This window comes from Salmo salar, chromosome ssa14 (assembly GCF_905237065.1).
Source record: "Salmo salar chromosome ssa14, Ssal_v3.1, whole genome shotgun sequence".
Taxonomy (NCBI): Eukaryota; Metazoa; Chordata; class Actinopteri; order Salmoniformes; family Salmonidae; genus Salmo; species Salmo salar.
The window spans coordinates 45,180,023-45,204,697 of record NC_059455.1 but is presented as its reverse complement, the minus strand read 5'-3'; the positions used below and the strand labels follow the sequence as shown (position 1 = coordinate 45,204,697).

The 24,675-nt window shown below is 46.5% G+C and overlaps 2 protein-coding genes across 2 annotated transcripts in view; one reads left to right on the top strand and one right to left on the bottom strand.

Moving 5' to 3' along the window:
• cdcp2 (CUB domain containing protein 2) overlaps positions 1 to 20,180 on the top strand; it is a 56,950-nt gene extending 36,770 nt beyond the window's left edge. Inside the window, exons 3-8 of the mRNA XM_045693679.1 lie at positions 16,167 to 16,551; positions 16,758 to 16,909; positions 17,116 to 17,311; positions 18,865 to 19,218; positions 19,361 to 19,539; positions 19,869 to 20,180. Coding sequence (XP_045549635.1) covers positions 16,167 to 16,551; positions 16,758 to 16,909; positions 17,116 to 17,311; positions 18,865 to 19,218; positions 19,361 to 19,539; positions 19,869 to 20,180 — 1,578 coding nt within the window. The remainder of the gene's footprint in view (positions 1 to 16,166; positions 16,552 to 16,757; positions 16,910 to 17,115; positions 17,312 to 18,864; positions 19,219 to 19,360; positions 19,540 to 19,868) is intronic.
• Positions 20,181 to 22,988: 2,808 nt separating this feature from the next.
• On the bottom strand, positions 22,989 to 24,646 carry tceanc2 (transcription elongation factor A (SII) N-terminal and central domain containing 2). The gene is made up of 4 exons (XM_014141282.2): positions 24,229 to 24,646; positions 23,969 to 24,110; positions 23,480 to 23,676; positions 22,989 to 23,205 (listed from the first exon to the last, which is right to left on the bottom strand). Exons 1-4 carry the CDS (start codon positions 24,325 to 24,327, stop codon positions 23,017 to 23,019), a joined length of 627 nt encoding a protein of 208 aa, XP_013996757.1. The 5' UTR covers positions 24,328 to 24,646; the 3' UTR covers positions 22,989 to 23,016.
• Between the last annotated feature and the right edge of the window lie 29 nt (positions 24,647 to 24,675).

The following is a 24,675-nucleotide window of genomic DNA, read 5'->3' as shown; positions in this document are numbered from 1 at the left end:
CCCTTGGTCATCTATCCATGTATCCCTCCTCTTTCCCTTGGTCATCTATCCATGTATTCCTCCTCTTTCCCCTAGTCATCTATCCATGTATCCCTCCTTTATTCCCTGGTCATCTATCCATGTATCCCTCCTTTATTCCCTGGTCATCTATCCATGTATCCCTCCTTTATTCCCTGGTCATCTATCCATGTATTCCTCCTCTTTCCCCTGGTCATCTATCCATGTATCCCTCCTTTATCCCCTGGTCATCTATCCATGTATCCCTCCTTTATCCCCTGGTCATCTATCCATGTATCCCTCCTCTTTCCCCTGGTTATCTATCCATGTATCCCTCCTTTATCCCCTGGTCATCTATCCATGTATCCCTCCTTTATCCCCTGGTCATCTATCCATGTATCCCTCCTCTTTCCCCTGGTCATCTATCCATGTATCCCTCCTTTATCCCCTGGTCATCTATCCATGTATCCCTCCTCTTTCCCCTGGTTATCTATCCATGTATCCCTCCTTTATCCCCTGGTCATCTATCCATGTATCCCTCCTTTATCCCCTGGTCATCTATCCATGTATCCCTCCTCTTTCCCCTGGTCATCTATCCATGTATCCCTCCTTTATCCCCTGGTCATCTATCCATGTATCCCTCCTTTATCCCCTGGTCATCTATCCATGTATCCCTCCTCTTTCCCCTGGTTATATATCCATGTATCCCTCCTTTATCCCCTGGTCATCTATCCATGTATCCCTCCTTTATCCCCTGGTCATCTATCCATGTATCCCTCCTCTTTCCCCTGGTCATCTATCCATGTATCCCTCCTCTTTCCCCTGGTCATCTGTCCATGTATCCTTCCTCTTTTCCCTGGTTATCTATCCATGTATCCCTCCTTTATTCCCTGGTCATCTATCCATGTATCCCTCCTTTATCCCCTGGTCATCTATCCATGTATCCCTCCTTTATTCCCTGGTCATCTATCCATGTATTCCTCCTCTTTCCCCTGGTCATCTATCCATGTATCCCTCCTTTATTCCCTGGTCATCTATCCATGTATCCCTCCTTTATTCCCTGGTCATCTATCCATGTATTCCTCCTCTTTCCCCTAGTCATCTATCCATGTATCCCTCCTTTATTCCCTGGTCATCTATCCATGTATCCCTCCTTTATTCCCTGGTCATCTATCCATGTATCCCTCCTTTATTCCCTGGTCATCTATCCATGTATCCCTCCTTTATTCCCTGGTCATCTATCCATGTATTCCTCCTCTTTCCCCTGGTCATCTATCCATGTATCCCTCCTTTATTCCCTGGTCATCTATCCATGTATCCCTCCTTTATTCCCTGGTCATCTATCCATGTATCCCTCCTTTATCCCCTGGTTATCTATCCATGTATCCCTCCTTTATCCCCTGGTCATCTATCCATGTATCCCTCCTCTTTCCCCTGGTCATCTATCCATGTATCCCTCCTTTATCCCCTGGTCATCTATCCATGTATCCCTCCTCTTTCCCCTGGTCATCTATCCATGTATCCCTCCTCTTTCCCCTGGTCATCTATCCATGTATCCCTCCTCTTTCCCCTAGTCATCTATCCATGTATCCCTCCTTTATTCCCTGGTCATCTATCCATGTATCCCTCCTTTATCCCCTGGTCATCTATCCATGTATCCCTCCTCTTTCCCCTGGTCATCTATCCATGTATCCCTCCTTTATCCAGGTGTCTCACTGAGAGACGTTATTGCAATAAAACATGTCACTATGTCACTGGATTTAGTTAAAAGTTCGGTTCAAACAAATACCAAAATGTCCTTACGTTGATTACTTTTTGTAAATCCAATCCGTTTTCCCATGTTGATTTAATGTCATCGCATTGATTTTTGTGGTTGGGTAGAGGGTAGCTATCACAGTGGGGAGTAGGGAGGGAGCCCTGGAGAAGAGGAAGAATCAGAACACAATCTGGTCACGTTGAAAGGATTCACACAGGCCTTAAGACATATGGAGGACTATGGCAACTTCCTGTAACTATTAACTTTGGCACCGACTATATCACACCCATGTGGAGAAGCATGTACATCCTCAAGCTGGTGAATAACCAACGTTCCACGAAAAGGCCACAGATAACTGACCAGTTCCAGTGGCTGTAAAAGTGGTGAGGAAGAGTATTCTACTGAACCTCTACGGAGAGCCATTCAGTTCAATTGTCTGAGAGCAGGTTTCATTTTTTTTTTTTATATTTGTTTTGTTTGTTCATATGCTGCATCTGAAATGTCACCCTGTCCTCTAAATAGTGCACTGCTTTTGACCTAAGACCTATCTAGGTTATGGTCAAAAGAAAGTGCACTGTATAGGGGACAGGGTGCTATTTCAGACACAGCCATCTTGAGAGGATTGACTCATCGGGTTGAATGTTATCATAATCACCAGTGCTTTTATTTTGATTATTCTATTCTGTATTTTTAATTCGTTTTGTGAATATTCATGTGAGATCATAGCCGGCTCAATCTGCTGATTAGGTGAGGTCATCATTACGACTCGGACGCTAGCGGTTAGATGGTAGAGGCTAGTGGTACAGCTTAAAACAAGGGTCTTCACACACACAAACATTATAAGTACTTTATCTGAATCCACAAATCACACTCAAGAAAGACTCAAATATTTCAAAAGGTCTTTGTATGCATGGACAGAGAAAGCATCAGATATCCAGGCTACCCATAATACACACCGACACCGAGAGTGGTAAAACAGCTTAATTACATGTCTTTGCTGGGGGGCTATAATAGTAGCGTAATGTTTATCTGTCTGTGTCAGGGCCTCTACATCTCTCGCTCCTCCTGTTATGTGTTCTAGACTATTTCCACTGCAGCGTCACGTCACTCACTGTATCATTCATTACATCAGTGCTGCCAATGCTTAAAGGAAAACTACCCAAAAACTATATTTTAGTCCAAAAAATATCCAAAAGATACCTTTGGGATGGAAATTTCCCTTTAAATAGATAGACAAACATACAGACAGACATGTTTTTTCAGTGACATTTCACCTGAAAGAACAACTAAGATTATTGCACTGTATAGCACCAATGGCTTCTTCTTAGACTGACAGTGTGTGGGGAAAACGTCATGCTGCATTACATTTTTATGGGACTTCCTACGCTAGGCTAATGTCTGTGTTCAAAAGATAATTGCCATCTTTCTCATTCCCCCACATCCATTTGTGCTGTATCAGTTTCCGTCTCGTCTTTGAACTCCCATTTTGTTATTTTGCCTTTCCACTAAGCCGCTGTGTGATCTTCCGAAAGTAAGACTCATCATTGCAACGCAGAACGCCAACCAAGCAGCAACAGTAGCAACTAGCAAAAAACTAAAATGGCCACCTATAGAGAACCACATCCTGCAAGGTCAAGAGAGTCAAAGAGGCTCCTTATCCTTCATCCCACAGCCCACACAGTATAATGCATTCCTCTCTCTCTCTCGCTCTAACGTACCTCAGCCTACTGTTATTGCTTTAGGAGGGAGGATTTAATTGTGTAGCTATTGGCCATGGCGATAACTCATCTCCTCTACGCAATGAATGGCTGTATAAAGACGATCTCAATGGCGGATGTTTATTCACGGTAGTCCTTGAGGGGGGAGAGAGAATAGGTATAGACCCACCTTTTACAACAGGAGTAAAGAAAGGAGAGAGGTGGAAAAAGTACCCAATTGTCATACTTGAGTAAATGTAAAAGATGCCTTAATAGAAAATGACTGAAGTAAAAGTGGAAGTCACCTGGTAAATTACTACTAGAGTAAAAATCTAAAAGTATCTGATTTTAAAATGTACTTGAGTACAGTGGTGGAAAAAGTACCCAGTTGTTATACTTGAGAAAAATATATACATCAAAGGGTCTTTTTTAAGTCTGCGTAGTAAATCCGCCAGATCAGAGGCAGTAGGGATGACAATGCGTTATATTGATATCTGTGTGAATTGGACCATTATTCTGTCCTGCCTGAGCATTGGACTGGGACTGTAGCGCGTACGTTTTGGTGGCAGGGAAACTGTATGGGAGTAAAAAGGAAATATTTTATTTAGGAATGTAGTGGAGTAAAAGTCAAACGAATCAAAATATAAATAGTCAGAAAGTTAAGTACAGATAGCACATAAAACGACTTAAGTAGTACTTGAAAGTATTTTTACCTAAGTACTTTATACCACTGAGAAAGAGACTGACTGTAAGGTGATCTTCTTGTTGAGAACACAAGGTGACGGTTCAGTCTTTAGTACAACGTCTGAATGAATATGCAGCCACAGAGTTTCAGGGCGTAGGGTTGAAATGATCAACCTACTTGGTTAATTAACGCTAGTACACAAGGCTATGGCACAGCTTTCTGTCTGGATGAACATGGCTGTGTTGCAGCCTTGCAGACGGAGGCAGGACACACAAATACAACGTCTGAATGAATATGCAGCTCAGAGCGATTCAGAGGGTTGTTATTGTCAAAGAGAACACCTTCAACCTGGTTAAATAATGGCAATATATAGAAAAGTGGTAGCAGCCTTTCAGACGACAGCACCACACAACACCTGAACGTACATTTTAAATAAGATGTAACACGTGTCTAGGTGACACTAGTACGGTTTCATAACTCCTATCCTCGGGCCCCCCGCAAGGTCGTGCTTTTTTTTTCCTACTCCGGCACTCGTTATCTGATTCAACTCTTCAGTTTATGAAACGCTTGAATCATGTCTTGTTACTGCTGTGATAGAATAAAACACGTGAAATCTAGTGAGGGACTCTACCATTTGCTTCAACTGTACGCTCTAAGTCAACACCAGAATTTAAAAAATATCCTAAATCCATTTAGTGCTTTTAATATTTCTGAATTCATAACAGCTTTTAAGTGTTCTAAACATCCTCTCAGGAAATGGAGAATTCTATATGTTATCAGCCTGAGGTATTCACAAGGACCTTTCCACTGTAAACTTGGCTGCTTTGCTGTTAATTGAAAGGTGTTTAGCGGTCATTGAGTTATTTCATTGCTCTAAACAACTTATATCTCACTGAAACACATTTCCTCCGGGTTGTAATATACAAAGCCTTCCGCTTTCAGAAAATTACGCAAATTATGTTCTGAATCTGTCTGCAAAATCGTAATCCAACTTTCTTGGAAACCGGAGGCTTGTATGTATTTTGGTTCCAGGAACGGTTGTGACTGAGGAAAACATGAGTGATTTTAATCTGGTTCTTATTTATTTCAGTTCAGTTCAGGGCTCAGACACAAACCAATCATCAAACAGCTTGACTCCTTATATTTCCCGGAGTTGACTTTCAGGGTTGATTCTCAATACAGCGCAACAGCGCCATCTAGGAGACCATTTGTGGAATTGCTGCATATGTCAGAAATTCCACAAACGGTCTCCTAGATGGCGCTGTTGCGCTGCATTGCTTTTTTCTCACTTTACTCTTGCAGAGGTCCACATCACAAAAACCACAGCAATTTAGTTAAGTGAACACACATTAATCGGATGTATTGATCAGCCATTAAAGCACTGGAAGGCAGATGAGTAAGACATGCTGATACTAAAGCACTGTGTGCAGTCTATCTTTATCCCTCTTACTGACAGTTGTGGCTGCTTCGTGTGATATATTATTATAGTCATTTTTAGCAGACGCTCTTATCCAGAGCGATTTACAGTAGTGAATGCATACATTTCATACCTTTTTTTTTAATTTATTTATTTTTTATTTTTTTATTTTTTTTTCCTGTGCTGGCCCCCCGTGGGAATCGAACCCACAACCCTGGCATTGCAAACACCATGCTCTACCAACTGAGCTACAGGGAAGGCTATATAGGCTATATATTGTTGTCCTCTACCTTCTTGCCCTTTGTGCTGTTGTCTGTGCCCAATAATGTTTGTACCCTGTTTTGTGCTGCTTCCATGTTGTGTTGCTACCATGTTGTGCTGCTACCATGTTGTGTTTCTTCCATGTTGTTGTCATGTTGTGTTGCTAACATGCTGTGTTATGTGTAGCTGCCTTGCTATGTTGTTGTCTTAGGTCTCTCTTTATGTAGTGTTGTGTTGTCTCTCTTGTCGTGATGTGTGTTATGTCCTATATTTGTATTTAATTTATTTGTATTTTTATTCCCAGCCCCCGTCCCCGCAGGAGGCCTTTTGACTTGCCTAGTTAAATAAAGATTAAATAAAATAAATAAAAATATATCCCGACACTGACCACAAGCAGGCTTAGCTCATGAGGACCTGCTCAACAGTAGGGTTATAACCAAAACCTGCACACACAGAGCTCCCCAGGAGAAGGGCCAGCCCTGCTTAAGGCTACACAATGAAAGTGTATGTGTGCCCACTGTCCAGATACTCCACAAACTTCATCAGCGCTCCAACAAAATCTCTCCCTCAGTGAACCCCCATCTCTCTCTCTCTCTCCCTCAGTGAACACCCCATCTTTCTCTCTCCCTCAGTGAACCCCATCTCTCTCTCTCTCTCCCTCAGTGAACCCCCATCTCTCTCTCTCCCTCAGTGAACCCCCATCTCTCTCTCTCCCTCAGTGAACCCCCCATCTCTCTCTCAGTGAACCCCCCATCTCTCTCTCTCCCTCAGTGAACCCCCCATCTCTCTCTCTCTCTCCCTCAGTGAACCCCCATCTCTCTCTCTCCCTCAGTGAACCCCCCATCTCTCTCTCAGTGAACCCCCCATCTCTCTCTCTCCCTCAGTGAACCCCCCATCTCTCTCTCTCTCCCTCAGTGAACCCCCCATCTCTCTCTCTCCCTCAGTGAACCCCCCATCTCTCTCTCTCTCCCTCAGTGAACCCCCCATCTCTCTCTCTCTCCCTCAGTGAACCCACCATCTCTCTCTCTCCCTCAGTGAACCCCCCCATCTCTCTCTCTCCCTCAGTGAACCCCCCATCTCTCACTCTCCCTCAGTGAACCCCCCCATCTCTCTCTCTCCCTCAGTGAACCCCCCATCTCTCTCTCTCCCTCAGTGAACCCCCATCTCTCACTCTCCCTCAGTGAACCCCCATCTCTCACTCTCCCTCAGTGAACCCCCCATCTCTCTCTCTCCCTCAGTGAACCCCCATCTCTCTCTCTTTCCCTCAGTGAACCCCCCATCTCTCTCTCTCTCTCAGTGAACCCCCCATTTCCCTCTCTCTCTCCCTCAGTGAACCCCCCATTTCCCTCTCTCTCTCCCTCAGTGAACCCCCCATTTGCCTCTCCCTCTCCCTCAGTGAACCCCCCATCTCTCTCTCTCCCTCAGTGAACCCCCCATCTCTCTCTCACTCAGTGAACCCCCATCTCTCTCTCACTCAGTGAACCCCCCATCTCTCTCTCTCCCTCAGTGAACCCCCAACTCTCTCTCTCTCTCTCCCTCAGTGAACCCCCATCTCTCTCTCTCTCTCTCCCTCAGTGAACCCCCAACTCTCTCTCTCTCTCTCAGTGAACCCCCATCTCTCTCTCTCTCCCTCAGTGAACGCCATCTCTCTCTCTCCCTCAGTGAACCCCCATCTCTCTCTCTCTCCCTCAGTGAACCCCCCATCTCTCTCTCCCTCAGTGAACCCCCATCTCTCTCTCTCCCTCAGTGAACCCCCCATCTCTCTCTCTCCCTCAGTGAACCCCCATCTCTCACTCTCCCTCAGTGAACCCCCCATCTCTCTCTCTCCCTCAGTGAACCCCCCATCTCTCTCTCTTTCCCTCAGTGAACCCCCCATCTCTCTCTCTCCCTCAGTGAACCCCCCATTTCCCTCTCTCTCTCCCTCAGTGAACCCTCCCATTTGCCTCTCCCTCTCCCTCAGTGAACCCCCCATCTCTCTCTCTCCCTCAGTGAACCCCCATCTCTCTCTCACTCAGTGAACCCCCCATCTCTCTCTCACTCAGTGAACCCCCCATCTCTCTCTCTCCCTCAGTGAACCCCCCAACTCTCTCTCTCTCTCTCCCTCAGTGAACCCCCATCTCTCTCTCTCTCTCTCTCCAGTGAACCCCCATCTCTCTCTCTCTCCCTCAGTGAACACCATCTCTCTCTCTCCCTCAGTGAACCCCCATCTCTCTCTCTCTCCCTCAGTGAACCCCCCATCTCTCTCTCCCTCAGTGAACCCCCATCTCTCTCTCTCCCTAGGTGAACCCCCCATCTCTCTCTCTCCCTCAGTGAACCCCCCATCTCTCTCTCTCCCTCAGTGAACCCCCATATCTCTCTCTCTCTCTCTCTCTCTCTCTCTCTCTCTCGCTCTCTCTCCCTCAGTGAACCCCCCATTTCCCTCTCTCTCTCCCTCAGTGAACCCCCCATCTCTCTCTCTCTCCCTCAGTGAACCCCCATCTCTCTCTCTCTCCCTCAATGAACCCTCATCTCTCTCTCTCTCCCTCAGTGAACCCCCCCATATCTCTCTCTCTCTCCCTCAGTGAACCCCCCCATATCTCTCTCTCCCTCAGTGAACCCCCATCTCTCTCTCTCTCGCCATCCCTCAGTGAACCCCCATCTCTCTCTCTCTCACCCTCCCTCAGTGAACCCCCCATCTCTCTCTCTCCCTCAGTGAACCCCCATCTCTCTCTCTCCCTCAGTGAACCCCCATCTCTCTCTATCTCCCTCAGTGAACCCCCCATCTCTCTCTCTCCCTCAGTGAACCCCCATCTCTCTCTCCCTCAGTGAACCCCCATCTCTCTCTCTCCCTTAGTGAACCCCCATCTCTCTCTCTCCCCCTCAGTGAACCCCCCATCTCTCTCTCTCTCCCTCAGTGAACCCCCCATCTCTCTCTCTCTCCCTCAGTGAACCCCCCATCTCTCTCTCTCTCCCTCAGTGAACCCCCCATCTCTCTCTCTCTCCCTCAGTGAACCCCCATCTCTCTCTCTCTCCCTCAGTGAACCCCCATCTCTCTCTCACCCTCAGTGAACCCCCATCTATCTCTCACCCTCAGTGAACCCCCATCTCTCACTCTCTCCCTCAGTGAACCCCCATCTCTCTCTCTTTCCCTCAGTGAACCCCCCATCTCTCTCGCTCTCCCTCAGTGAACCCCCATCTCTCTCTCTCTCCCTCAGTGAACCCCCATCTCTCTCTCTCCCTCAGTGAACCCCCATCTCTCTCTCTCTCCCTCAGTGAACCCCCCATCTCTCTCTCTCTCCCTCAGTGAACCCCCCATCTCTCTCTCTCTCCCTCAGTGAACCCCCATCTCTCTCTCTCTCCCTCAGTGAACCCCCATCTCTCTCTCTCTCTCTCTCTCTCCCTCAGTGAACCCCCATCTCTCTCTCACCCTCAGTGAACCCCCATCTCTCTCTCACCCTCAGTGAACCCCCATCTCTCACTCTCTCCCTCAGTGAACCCCCATCTCTCTCTCTCACCCTCAGTGAACCCCCATCTCTCACTCTCTCCCTCAGTGAACCCCCATCTCTCCCTCCCCCTCAGTGAACCCCCATCTCTCTCCCTCACCCTCCCTCAGTGAACCCCATCTCTCTCCCTCACATTCCCTCAGTGAACCCCCATCTCTCTCCCTCACCCTCCCTCAGTGAACCCCGCATCTCTCTCTCTCTCACCCTCCCTCAGTGAACCCCATCTCTCTCTCTCACCCTCCCTCAGTGAACCTCCATCTCTCTCTCTTGCCCTCCCTCAGTGAACCCCCCATCTCTCTCACTCTCCCTAAGTGAACCCCCATCTCTCTCCCTCGTTCCCCCTCAGTGAACCCCCATCTCTCTCCCTCGACCCCCTCAGTGAACCCCCATCTCTCCCTCTCGTTCAGTGAACCCCCATCTCTCTCCCTCGTTCCCCCTCAGTGAACCCCCATCTCTATCCCTCGTTCCCCCTCAGTGAACCCCCCATCTCTCTCTTTCCCTCAGTGAACCCCCATCTCTCCCTCCCCTCAGTGAACCCCCATCTCTCTCCCTCGTTCCCCCTCAGTGAACCCCCATCTCTTTCTAGCCAAAATGAGCCCATTTGGTTTTGTGATAGAGGGATGAAGTGTCCTCCATCCTGGTGCTGTCTCCTTTATAAACTCCATAGCAGCTGCATGGTGTCCAGTGTGAGTGTGTGACACCGTCATTACTTATTTATCCCATCTTCCATACAGTGTCCTGACAAGACACCCTCGCGCCGCTTGTTCACTCGATATCGGTCATAAAAAATTTAGAGGAGGAGGCAAGGCCATGGGGGGGGGGGGTACCCAACATGTCGGGTTCCTCCTCCAAGATCCTATTACAGTTACTACCACCTCTGCCATCAACCCAGAGCTGTGGTGACAGGACTTTGCTCTTGTTTTTCTATTTATTTGTATTGCCATTGGCTTTGTAATCCTATTTGAAGTGTGACAACAACGATAACAACATGACTTTAAGGATGGATATACTCCTTTATTTACTGTTGGTTGTTGGCAAGGCTGTTTCTAAGAAAGGTGAGCTTTTTCCATTGAATATATTTCTATAACATTTGCCTCAGCAAATTCAGTTACAACGCTCACAGTGCCTTCGGGAAGAATTCAGACCACTTAACTTTTTCCACATTTTTTACATTACAGCCTTAATCGAAAATAGATGTTTTATTTTATATATATACCAGCAATCTACACGCAATACCCCATAATGACAAAGCGAAAAAAATAAAAAATAAATCTGCAAATGTGTTACAAATTAAAACCAGAAATACCTTATTTACATAAGTATTCAGATCCTTTGCTATGAGACTTGAAATTGAGCTCAGGTGCATCCTGTTTCCATTGATCATCCTTGAGATGTTTCTACAAATTGATTGGAGTCCACCTGTGGTAAATTCAATTTATTGGAGATGATTTGGAAAGGCACACACCTGTCTATATAAGGTCCCACAGTTGACAGTGCATGTCAGAGCTAAAACCAAACCTTGAGGTGAAATGGAATTGTCCGTAGAGCTCCGAGACAGGATTGTGTCGAGGCACAGATCTGGGGAAGGGTACCAAAAAATGTCTGCAGCATTGAAGGTCTCCCTCGGGGGAGAAGGGCCTTGGTCGGGGAGGTGATCAAGAACCTGATGGTCACGCTGACAGAGCTCTAGAGTTCCTCTGTGGAGATGGGAGAACCTTCCAGGAGGACAGCCATCTCTGCTGCACTCCACCAATCAGGCCTTTATGGTAGAGTGGCCAGACTCCTCAGTAAAAGGCACATGACAGCCCGCTTGGAGTTTGCCAAAAGGCCCCCAAAGACTCTCAGACCATGAGAAACAAGATTCTGTGGTCTGATGAAACTCTTTGGCCTGAATGCCAAGTGTCAAGTCTAGAAGAAACCTGGCACCATTCCTACGGTGAAGCATGGTGGTGGCAGCATCATGCTGTGGGGATATTTTTCAGCGACAAGGACTGGTAGTTCAATGGCGCTGGAGGAGATGGCCGCTGTTTTATGGTCTCCTAACCAATTATGCTATTATGTGTATTTTTCACGTTATTTGTAACTTATTTTTTACATAATGTTTCTGCAACCATGTCTTACGGCAAAAAAAGAGCTTCTGGATATCAGGACAGCGATCACTCACCTCGGATTAGACAAAGATTTTTTCAACAACAACAACAAGCAGGACTCACACAATATTCACCAAACACCCCGCAGGGCAGACATCCCAATTATTCGCAAAAGGAAGTGACGCAGAGGAAGAAGAGCCGGATGCCTCGTCCGGATCTGCAGAAGGCGAGTGGGAAAGCTGCCGTTACCGTCAATATTACTCGCCAACGTGCAATCATTGGACAATAAACTAGACGAGGTACGATCACGAATATCCTACCAACGGAACATCAAAAACTGTAATATCTTATGTTTCACGGAATCGTGGCTGAATGACGACATGGATATTCAGCTAGCGGGATACACGCTGCACCGGCAGGATAGAACAGCACACTCCGGTAAGACGAGGGGGGGTCTGTGCATATTTGTAAACAACAGCTGGTGCACGAAATCTAAGGAAGTCTCTAGATTTTGCTCGCCTGAAGTAGAGTATATTGTGATAAATTGCAGGCCACGCTACTTGCCTAGAGAGTTCTCACCTATACTTTTCGTGGCTTTTTATTTACCACCACAGACAGATGTTGGCACTAAGACCACAGTCAGCTGTATAAGGAAATAAACAAACAGGAAACCACTCACCCAGAGGCGGCGCTCCTAGTGGCCGGAGACTTTAATGCAGGGAAACTTAAATCAGTTCTACCAAATCTCTATCAACATGTTAAATGTGCAACCAGAGGGAAAGAAATTCTAGATCACCTGTACTCCACACACAGAGACGCGTACAAAGCTCTCCCTCGCCCTCCATTTGGTAAATCCGACCACAACTCTATCCTCCTGATTCCTGCTTACAAGCAAAAATTAAAGCAGGAAGCACCAGTGACTCGGTCCATAAAAAAATTGTCAGATGAAGCAGATGCTAAACTACAGGACTGTTTTGCTATCACAGACTGGAACATGTTCCGGGATTCTTCCAATGACATTGAGGAGTACACCACATCAGTCACTGGCTTTATCTAAAAGTGCATTGAGGACGTCGTCCCCACAGTGACTGTACATACATACCCCAACCAGAAGCCATGGATTACAGGCAACATTCGCACTGAGCTAAAGGGTAGAGCTGCCGCTTTCAAGGTGCGGGACTCTAACCCGGAAGCTTACAAGAAATCCCGCTATGCCCTGTGACGAACCATCAAACAGGCAAAGCGTCAATACAAGGCTAAGATTGAATCATACTACACTGGCTCCGACGCTCGTCGGATGTGGCAGGGCTTGCAAACTATTACAGACTACAAAGGGAAGCACAGCCGCAAGCTGCCCAGTGACACGAGCCTACCAGACAAGCTAAATCACTTCTCTGCTCGCTTCGAGGCAAGCAACACTGAGGCATGCATGAGAGCATCAGCTGCTCTGGACGACTGTGTGATCACGCTCTCCGTAGCCGACGTGAGTAAGACCTTTAAACAGGTCAACATACACAAGGCTGCGGGGCCAGACGGATTACCAGGACGTGTGCTCCGGGCATGTGCTGACCAACTGGCAGATGTCTTCACTGACATTTTCAACATGTCCCTGATTGAGTCTGTAATACCAACACGCTTCAAGCAGACCACCATAGTCCCTGTGCCCAAGAACACAAAGGCAACCTGCCTAAATGACTACAGACCCGTAGCACTCACGTCCGTAGCCATGAAGTGCTTTGAAAGGCTGGTAATGGCTCACATGAACACCATTATCCCAGAAACCCTAGACCCACTCCAATTTACATACCGCCCAAACAGATCCACAGATGATGCAGTCTCTATTGCACTCCACACTGCCCTTTCCCACCTGGACAAAAGGAACACCTATGTGAGAATGCTATTCATTGACTACAGCTCAGCGTTCAACACCATAGTACCCTCAAAGCTCATCACTAAGCTAAGGAACCTGGGACTAAACACCTCCCTCTGCAACTGGATCCTGGACTTCCTGACGGGCCGCCCACAGGTGATGAGGGTAGGTAGCAACACATCTGCCACGCTGATCCTCAACACTGGAGCTCCCCAGGGGTGCGTGCTCAGTCCCCTCCTGTACTCCCTGTTCACCCACGACTGCATGGCCAGGCGAGAGTCCAACACCATCATTGAGTTTGCAGACGACACAACAGTGGTAGGCCTGATCACCAACAACGACGAGACAGCCTATAGGGAGGAGGTCAGAGACCTGGCCGGGTGGTGTCAGAATAACAACCTATCCCTCAACGTAACCAAGACTAAGGAGATGATTGTGGACTACAGGAAAAGGAGCACCGAGCACGTCCCCATTCTCATCGACGGGGCTGTAGTGGAGTAGGTTGAGAGCTTCAAATTCCTTGGTGTCCACATCAACAACAAACTAGAATGGTCCAAACACACCAAGACAGTCCGGAAGAGGGCACGACAAAGCCTATTCCCCCTCAGGAAACTAAAAGATTTGGCATGGGTCCTGAGAACCTCAAAAGGTTCTACAGCTGCAACATCGAGAGCATCCTGACCGGTTGCATCACTGCCTGGTACGGCAATTGCTCGGCCTCCGACCGCAAGGCACTTCAGAGGGTAGTGCGTACGGCCCAGTACATCACTGGGGCAAAGCTGCCTGCCATCCAGGACCTCTACATTTACATTACATTTAAGTCATTTAGCAGACGCTCTTATCCAGAGCGACTTACAAATTGGTGCATTCAACTTATAATATCCAGTGGAACAACCACTTTACAATAGTGCATCTAAATCTTTTAAGGGGGGGGGTAGAAGGATTACTTTATCCTATCCCAGGTATTCCTTAAAGAGGTGGGGTTTCAGGTGTCTCCGGAAGGTGGTGATTGACTCCGCTGTCCTGGCGTCGTGAGGGAGCTTGTTCCACCATTGGGGTGCCAGAGCAGCGAACAGTTTTGACTGGGCTGAGCGGGAACTGTGCTTCCTCAGAGGTAGGGAGGCGAGCAGGCCAGAGGTGGATGAACGCAGTGCCCTGGTTTGGGTGTAGGGCCTGATCAGAGCCTGAAGGTACGGAGGTGCCGTTCCCTTCACAGCTCCATAGGCAAGCACCATGGTCTTGTAGCGGATGCGAGCTTCGACTGGAAGCCAGTGGAGAGAGCGGAGGAGCGGGGTGACGTGAGAGAACTTGGGAAGGTTGAACACCAGACGGGCTGCGGCGTTCTGGATGAGTTGTAGGGGTTTAATGGCACAAGCAGGGAGCCCAGCCAACAACGAGTTGCAGTAATCCAGATGGGAGATGACAAGTGCCTGGATTAGGACCTGCGCCGCTTCCTGTGTGAGGCAGGGTCGTACTCTGCGAATGTTGTAGAGCATGAACCTACAGGATCGGGTCACCGCCTTGATGTTAGTGGAGAACGACAGGGTGTTGTCCAGGGTCACTCCAAGGCTCTTAGCACTCTGGGAGGAGGACACAAGGGAGTTGTCAACCGTGATGGCGAGATCATGGAACGGGCAGTCCTTCCCCGGGAGGAAGAGCAGCTCCGTCTTGCCGAGGTTCAGCTTGAGGTGGTGATCCGTCATCCACACTGATATGTCTGCCAGACATGCAGAGATGCGATTCGCCACCTGGTTGTCAGAAGGGGGAAATCTACATCAGGCGGTATCAGAGGAAGGCCCTAAAAATTGTCAAAGACCCCAGCCACCCCAGTCATAGACTGTTTTCTCTACTACCGCATGGCAAGCGGTACCGGAGTGCCAAGTCTAGGACAAAAATGCTTCTCAACAGTTTTTTCCCCCAAGCCATAAGACTCCTGAACAGGTAACCAATGGTTACCCGGACTATTTGCATTGTGTGCCCCTCCCCCCCCAACCCCTCTTTTACGCTGCTGCTACTCTCTGTTTATCTTATATGCATAGTCACTTTAACCATACATCCATGTACATACTACCTCAATAAGCCTGACTAACCGGTGTCTGTATATAGCCTCGCTACTCTTATTTTTAAATTTATTTTTACTGTTGTGTTATTTATTTACTTACACACACACACACACATGTTTTCGCACTATTGGTTAGAGCCTGTAAATAAGCATTTCACTGTAAGGTCTACACCTGTTGTATTCGGCGCACGTGACAAATAAACTTTGATTTGGGAGACTAGTCAGGATTGTGGCAAAGATGAACAGAGCAAAGTACAGAGAGATCCTTGATGAAAACCTTCGGGACACGTCTCTGAATGTCCTTGAGTGGTCCAGACAGAGCCCGGACTTGAACCCGATTGAACATTTCTGGAGATACCTGAAAATAGCTGTGCAGTGACGCTCCCCATCCAACCTGACAGAGTTTGAGAGGATCTGCAGAGAGGAATGAGACTCCCCAAATACAGGTGTGCCACGCTTATAGCGTTCTTCCCAAGAAGACTCGAGGCTGTAATCGCTGCCAAAGGTGCTTCAACAAAGTACTGAGTAAGGGGTCTGAATACTTATGTAAATGTTATTTACATTTTTTTATAGATTTTGAAAAATTTATAAAAACCTGTTTTTCATTTGTCATTATTGTGTGTAGATGGATGTGGGGGGAAAAATAATTTAAATCCATTTTAGAATAAGGTTGTAACATAACAATGTGTAAAAAGTCAAGGGGTCTGAATACTTTCTCAATGCACTGTATGTGTGTGTTGTAAGTAACTGTTGTTACTGATGTGTAAATTATAAACTAATACATAACAGTAAACTAATTACAAAACCCTCTGTAAATCTACACTATATAAAAAATAATATGATCTATAAAACTACACCTTTTACTCCTCTAACTTATATTTCCAAGGGGTGAAATGTGGTGGGATCCTCTCCGCCTCTTCCGGCAACATCTCCAGCCCCAACTACCCAGGTCTGTACCCGTACAACATGGAGTGTGTGTGGCTGATTGTAGTGGCCGAGGGGTCCTCTGTCCTGCTCACCTTCCACGACTTTGAGTTGGAGTATCACGTCACCTGCTCCTACGACCACATCAAGATCTATAACGGTGTATCCGAGGATGAGGGGAACCTACTGGGGACGTTCTGTGGTGTCATGTCCCCTCCTCAGTTCACCTCCTCCTGGAATGTTATGTCGATCATTTTCCACTCCGATCGTCATGTGACTCACAGAGGGTTCTCTGTGAGCTACAGGAAAGGTGAGCTTTTACTTTCTCACACAGGACAACCAAAACCATTGATATGCATGTATGGCTTTGCTGAGTACAGCCACTCAAACCTCACAGTACCCACAACAAGGAACAAGACAAGGCAGGACCTTGAGTAGTTGAATCAGGTGTTTTAACTTAGAGCTGGGCTGGAACAAAATCCTGCACACCGTGTCACTCTCTCTCTCTCCAACCAGACATGTGTGGTGGGGTCCTAACCGGTCTGTCTGGCATCATCTCTAGCCCCGGCTACAGTCCAGATACCCAGTACAGCAACAACGCTGACTGTTCCTGGACGGTCCATGTATCCAACTGCAGCGTGGTCAGTCTGGTCTTCCTCGACTTCCAGGTATGTTCTCTAACATGTAAAGACAAATCGATGCATCCCAAATGGTACCCAATTTAATCTAAATAGTTCACTACTTTTGGGCCAGAGCCCGGGCACTATATAGGGAATAGGGAGCCAATTGGGATGCGCTTACTGTAAGTGTCGAAGAATCTTTAATGGGTCATAAATATGACGTGACAAAATAAAATGTAATTCATTCACTCCAGCTGGAGAACAACGAGGGCTGTAATTTTGACTTCGTGGCTCTCTTCGACGGCCCCACCATCACTCACAGACACCTGGGGAACTACTGTGGAGGGGAGAAGCCTCCTAAGATTGTTACTACCTCCAACCAGCTGCTGGTGGTGTTCAAGTCTGACTTCAACATCGGGGGACGAGGGTTCAAGGCTTACTACTACTCAGGTAGGTAGGATGCTGGAAGACTACGGGTTTACTGACCACTAAATCACTCCCTCATGGCTGTCCTGTACTATACTGAGGTCCATGGGGAGGGATTAAACTATCCTGTACTATACTGAGGTCCATGGGGAGGGATTAAACTGTCCTGTACTATACTGAGGTCCATAGGGAGGGATTAAACTGTCCTGTACTATACTGAGGTCCATGGGGAGGGATTAAACTATCCTGTACTATACTGAGGTCCATGGGGAGGGATTAACTGTCCTGTACTATACTGAGGTCCATGGGGAGGGATTAACTGTCCTGTACTATACTGAGGTCCATGGGGAGAGATTAAACTATCCTGTACTATACTTTTTACATTTTACATTTTAGTCATTTAGCAGACGCTCTTATCCAGAGCGACTTACAGTAGTGAATGCATACATTTCATACATTTATTATTATTTTATTTTTTTTGTACTGGCCCCCCGTGGGAATCGAACCCACAACCCTGGCGTTGCACACACCATGCTGGCATTGCAAACACCATGCTCTACCACTGAGCCACAGGGAAGACCTACTGAGGTCCATGGGGAGGGATTAAACTGTCCTGTACTATACTGAGGTCCATGGGGAGGGATTAAACTGTCCTGTACTATACTGAGGTCCATGGGGAGGGATTAAACTATCCTGTACTATACTGAGGTCCATGGGGAGGGATTAAACTGTCCTGTACTATACTGAGGTCCATAGGGAGGGATTAAACTGTCCTGTACTATACTGAGGTCCATGGGGAGGGATTAAACTGTCCTGTACTATACTGAGGTCCATGGGGAGGGATTAAACTGTCCTGTACTATACTGAGGTCCATGGGGAGGGATTAACTGTCCTGTAGTATACTGAGGTCCATGGGGAGGGATTAAACTGTCCTGTACTATACTGAGGTCCATGGGGAGGGATTAAACTGTCCTGTACTATACTGAGGTCCATGGGGAGGGATTAAACTGTCCTGTACTATACTGAGGTCCATGGGGAGGGATTAAACTGTCCTGTACTATACTGAGGTCCATGGGGAGGGATTCAACTGTCCTGTACTATACTGAGGTCCATGGGGAGGGATTAAACTGTCCTGTAGTATACTGAGGTCCATGGGGAGGGATTCAACTGTCCTGTACTATACTGAGGTCCATGGGGAGGGATTAAACTGTCCTGTACTATACTGAGGTCCATAGGGAGGGATTAAACTGTCCTGTAGTATACTGAGGTCCATGGGGAGGGATTAAACTGTCCTGTACTATACTGAGGTCCATAGGGAGGGATTAAACTGTCCTGTACTATACTGAGGTCCATGGGGAGGGATTCAACTGTCCTGTACTATATTGAAGTCCATGGGGAGGGATTAAACTGCACATTCACTGACACCAGGACTGTGTTCAGTAGAGAGAAAATGTTTTGAAACGGGAAGGTACTAGCTGAACCTATTCAATAACAACACATTTTTGGTTACATTTTGGCTACTGTGTGACCTACTTAAGACAACCCTGTTTTGTCTCATATGTCCATCTGTCTGACAGGTGAATGCCAGCAGGTGCTGTCTGTACCAAGTGCGAATTTCACCAGCCCCCACTACCCTAACATCTACCCAAACAACATCAACTGTCACTGGACCATCAACCTGGCCGGGGGCTACCGCATCAAACTGTTCTTCAACGCTATGGAGCTAGAAGACAGGAACAGCCTATCAGACGAGTGTGACTATGACTCTGTAGCAGTGCATGACGGGAGCAGGGAGACAGCCCCGTTGCTAGGGCGATGGTGTGGCTCAGAACAACCCGGGTCTTTGATCTCTAAGAGCAACAACATGCTGGTGGTCCTCAGTACAGACAGGAACTATGCTTATAAAGGGTTCTCTGCATCCTATGTAGGAGGTGAGTGTCCAAACTGAAGCACGGCTGGCCGAAAGTTATCCAAACTATCAAGTTTATACTTATTTAATCATTCAAGAGACAAATGCAATTACAAACGTGTGTGTGTGTTCGTGCTTGTGTTATGTCTCCACCTCAATCCCAGTGGTACCAGTTAACATCAGCTGTACGAGGACAGAGTTTACCATCCACATCTCCCAGCAGTCACTGCCTGGGCTGGAACGTGAGAGTATCTATCTGGGAGACCGCTCCTGTACCGCCCAGCTGACACCTACCACCTATAAGATACTGGCACGCTTCGAAAAATGTGGCACTGCAGGCCAGGTAACTAACTACCCACTGGTTGATTCAAATTGTTTCCGTTTTAATTCAATTACATTGAGCCAACGTGGAATAGACGTTGAATTGTCATGTGTGCCTAGTGGGTAGCCACTGGCGTGATGATGACGCCAGTTTATAGCTGTTTAACTTTTCTTCTTAATTTGTCCATTTTATTGAAGCGACAGGACAGTGTATAAGGGAATTGAGGATACTAGAGGATGTGACAAAATAGCAGTGGGACCGGGATTTGATCCCACGCGGTCACAAGCATATGTTGTCTGATTGTTGTCCATCTGTATAATCCTGACCCTTAACCTCTAACCCCTGACCAGCCACGGCGTAACATCACCATGCTGGTGAACACGCTCTACATCGACTTCTCCGACGGGAAGGGGCGGAGCATCCAGGAGTACGAGGTACAGTGCGACGCCCAGCGCAAGATGGCCACCATTCACATCGTCTCAGCCGAGGAACGCCAGAGGATGAACGAGCTGGCCCGACGCCAAGCAGAGGGGTCCGGGGGAGGTGGAGGGAAGGAGGCAGACCCAGAGCCTCACGACCCCAGTGATATAGTGTTCATTAGCATCTGTGTGCTGGCTGTTGTACTGATGGTGATTGCTGTAATCTGGCTGGTACTGCTTTAGTAGAGATGGGGGTAAGAGGAGGGAGAAGAGGACAGAGGTGGGCGATGCAGTCTATGTGAGCCAGGACACGTTGAGGTTTATAATGAAAACTGACAGATTTATTTTTGTAATAAAATGACTATATTGCTCATTTCAATTGTACCAAAACAATTATTTAATATTGTCACCACTCTTGACATAACAACATTCAATAAAAACACAGGCAGAGATCAACATTTGATTTACTTCAATATAGAAAATCTAAGATGAATACAAAACAGCTCAATTAAAAGATTGACTGTGACTGTGTGCTCCACTGTCTTTCACCATTTTGGAAAAAGGCACCAGTCCACATTAATGACTGTGTGCTCCACTGTCTTTCACCATTTTGGAAAAAGGCACCAGTCCACATTAATGACTTTGTGCTCCACTGTCTTTCACCATTTTAGAAAAAGGCACCAGTCCACATTAATGACTGTGTGCTCCACTGTCTTTCACCATTTTAGAAAAAGGCACCAGTCCAGTAAAAGTATTTGCCAGAATGTCCCAGGTTTCCACACAGGTGTTGGGGGCTGAGTGGCTACCTTCTTTTTCTTGTGATTGGAGACCAGCTTTTTTTTTTTTAGCACCAGTCCAGAAACAACTGGCATGTCGCAGTCTTCCTTTGCAGCAGGTCTCATGGGTCTGGGCTTAGCTACCAACATGTTTGTGTAGATCCATTTGAGCAAAGCGAGGCTCAGAATCCTTCCATCTTGATCACAGAATCTGATTCTTTATTTAGGGTTGCTTTGTAGAGCAGTGATTCTGCTCAGTCCGACCGCAACATAGACGATCTCAAACACTACAACAGTCTTCTGCAGCTGGATTTAGGATTCGGGTTAGCTAGCTACTACACTCTTTGAATATATATATAGTACTAGTCAAACGTTTGGACACTACTCATGCAAAGGTTTTTCTTAATTTTTTCTATTTTCTACATTGTAGAATAATAGTGAAGACATCAAAACTATGAAATAACACATATTGAATCATGTAGTAACCAAAAAAAAGTGTTAAACATATGAGATTCTTCAAAGTAGACACACTTTGCCTTGATGACAGCTTTGCACACTCTTGGCATTCTCTCAACCAGCTTCATGAGGTAGTCACCTGGAATGCATATCAAATAACAGGTGTGCCTTGTTAAAAGTTAATTTGGGGAATTTCTTTCCTTCTTAATGCATTTGAGCCAATCAGTTGTGTTGTGACAAGGTAGGGGTGGTATACAGAAGAAGAAGATAGCCCTATTTGGTAAAAGACCAAATCCATATTATGGCAAGAACACCTCAAATAAGCAAAGAGAAACTACAGTCCATCATTACTTTAAGACATGAAGGTCAGTCAATACGAAAAATGTCAAGAACTTTGAAAGTTTCTTCAAGTGCAGTCGCAAAAACCATCAAGCGCTATGATGAAACTGGCTCTCATGAGGACCACCACAGGAAAGGAAGACCCAGATTTATCTCTGCTGCAGAGGATATGTTCATTAGAGTTAACTACACCTCAGATTGCAGCCCAAATAAATGCTTCACAGAGTTCAAGTAACAGACACATCTCAACGTCAACTGTTCAGCGGAGACTGTGTGAATCAGGCCTTCACGGTCGAATTGCTGCAAAGAAACCACTACTAAAGGAAACCAATAAGAAGAGACTTGCTTGGGCCAAGAAACACGAGCAATGGCCATTAGACCGGTGGAAATCTGTCCTTTGGTCTGATAAATCCAAACTGAGATTTTTGGTTTCAACCGCCATGTCTTTGTGAGACGCAGAGTAGGTGAACGGATGATCTCCGCATGCGTGGTTCCCACCGTGAAGCATGGAGGAGGAGGTGTGATGGTGCTTTGCTGGTGACACAGTCAGTGATTTATTCAGAATTCAAGGCACTCTTGCACCGTGCTTCTACACCTGCATTGCTTGCTGTTTGGGGTTTTAGGCTGGGTTTCTGTACAGCACTTCGAGATATCAGCTGATGTAAGAAGGGCTATATAAATACATTTTTGATTTGATGGCTACCACAGCATTCTGTAGCGATACGCCATCCCATCTGGTTTGCGCTTAGTGGGACTTTCATTTGTTTTTCAACAGGACAATGACCCAACATACCACCAAGCTGTGTAAGGACTATTTGACCAAGAAGGAGAGTGATGCATCAGATGACCTGGGCTCCACAATCACCCGACCTCAACCCAATTGAGACAGTTTGGGCATTTGTTTTTTTACCAGTTAAGAACAAATTCTTATTTACAATGACGGCCTAGGAACAGGGTCAACAGGGGCCTTGTTCAGGGGCAGAATGACAGATTTTTACCTTGTCAGCTCAGGGATTTGATCTAGCAACCTTTCGGTTACTGGCCCAACGCTCTAACCACTAAGCTACCTGCCACCCCAAAATGAGTTGGACCGCAGAGTGAAGGAAAAGCAGCCGTCAAGTGCTCAGCATATGTGGGAACTCCTTCAAGACTGTTGGAAAAGCATTCCTCATGAAGCTGGTTGAGAGAATGCCAAGAGTGTACAAAGCTGCCATCAAGGCAAAGGGTGGCTACTTTAAATTATTTTGATTTGTTTAACACTTTTTTTGTTACTACATGATTCCATGTGTTATTTCATAGTTTTGATGTCTTCACTATTATTCTACAATATAAATAAAGAAAAACCCTGGAATGTGTAGGTGTGTCAAAACTTTCAACCGGTACAGTGTGTGTGTATATATATATATATATATATATTTTTTTATATAGTTCTAGGTGGACCCCTTTCACCCACAAAGAACCCTTTTAGATATTTTTTTTCAATAGAGAAGCTTCTGAACAGAGTGCATTTACTTCTTGTGGGTGGACACCAGCTGGTTTACTGGGATCTTACTCTCCTTGACTTGACCCCTGACCTCTGGCTGGTGTTTGAGGGCAAAGACCAGCTTCCTGATAGTCCGTCTGTAGGATCCACTGACCAGCCGAGAACTCTGGTGGAACACCTCTCTCTCTATGTTCTCCACCAGACCACTGTCTGTCTGATAGATCACATACAATGAGAGGAAGATTACTATATTGTCCAATGTTCTAGAATGTCCAACAGAAATGAGTGTTCTGTGTGTATGTGTTCTCCCAAAGACAGAGCAAGAGACACCGAGACAGAGGGAGAGACCGAGGGATAGAGCAAGAGACACCGAGACAGAGCGCGAGAGACACTGAGGCAGAGAGAGCGAGACAGAGAAAGGGAGACAGCGAGAGAAAGAGAGAGATGGGTGTATTGACAATCCCAACACACAGTAAAAGCCCTCTCACCTCCACTTCCAGAGCTTCAGACAGCATTCTCCTGGCGTTGTTCCTCAGTCCCTCAGTCTGCTTGTCACAGCGTACTTCTATGGAGGGCTTGTTGGAGTGCTCTTCAATGAAGCGCCTCCATACAGTGTACACTTCAGCCGCTAGGGAACTCACCTCAGGGTCGGAGTGATACTTACGCATCTTGTTAACAGTGTGGCCTAAAAGGGAAAGAGACGAGAGGAGTTATCTGTGAGTGTGTGTGTTGGTGTGTTGACTGTATTTGTGTACCAGAATGAGATGAGCTGAACATAGAAGACAAACTTTTAACAGGTGTAGGTTTTTAGGAAATGAATGAATACACTACTAGACTGTTTGAATAGATTAAGTGAATGGCATGGGAAGGGAAGCAATACCATGATCCAAGTTCACAGACAGTGTGCTAAAAGAGACCTAAGGAATGGCGCTCCTTCCAGTTTGTGTGATTACCTCAAGTGAAGAGTCTTCCCTTACCTATTCTGGTTGTCTTGAGCACCTCCTTGGACGGCATCTTCTTGTTGAGCTCTGCCAGGGCTAGAAGCAGATTCTCCTTGGTCTGACCAGGCAGTTCCAGCATGGACTTGTACCTTTCAATGTCCTCAATCACCACCACTCTCTGGTACGGTAGGAAGACAGATCATAGATGTGTTATGTACGCATGCTTATTAGGCATGCCTAAGTGCACAATATCATATCATGTTTGACTTGAGAAGCGGTTGGTAACAGACACTTACGCGTAGAGACTCAATAGTTGCTTGTCGATACACCTTTTCTGTACCCTTCGTTTCCTTGGGTACTTCCCCGTTTGGTGGACGCACCACAAATTTGTCCATTTTCCAAGGTGTCTTGGATTTATTTATGGATGGGGGGAGGGACCGATCATCGATATAGTATTTAATTTGTAATCATTCTTAAGAGTTCGTAAACGAACAGGGAAAACAACTCTTCAAAATACTTGTTCTCCTGCGAAGAAAGCGAGTGTTTTTGTTCGGTTCACAGGCATCTTAACTAAGCGGCGCGAGTTCACGTACTAACGGTAGATCGATGTCAGTGGCATTGACAATGCGTAAATAGCTTCAAATTCAGGATGTTTTCTAGTATTATCCCCGTATGGTGTAAACTTTAAATAAAAAATTTAAAAAGCCTCAAGAAGATTGGTGGACCTTTCTTTTCTCTTTTTC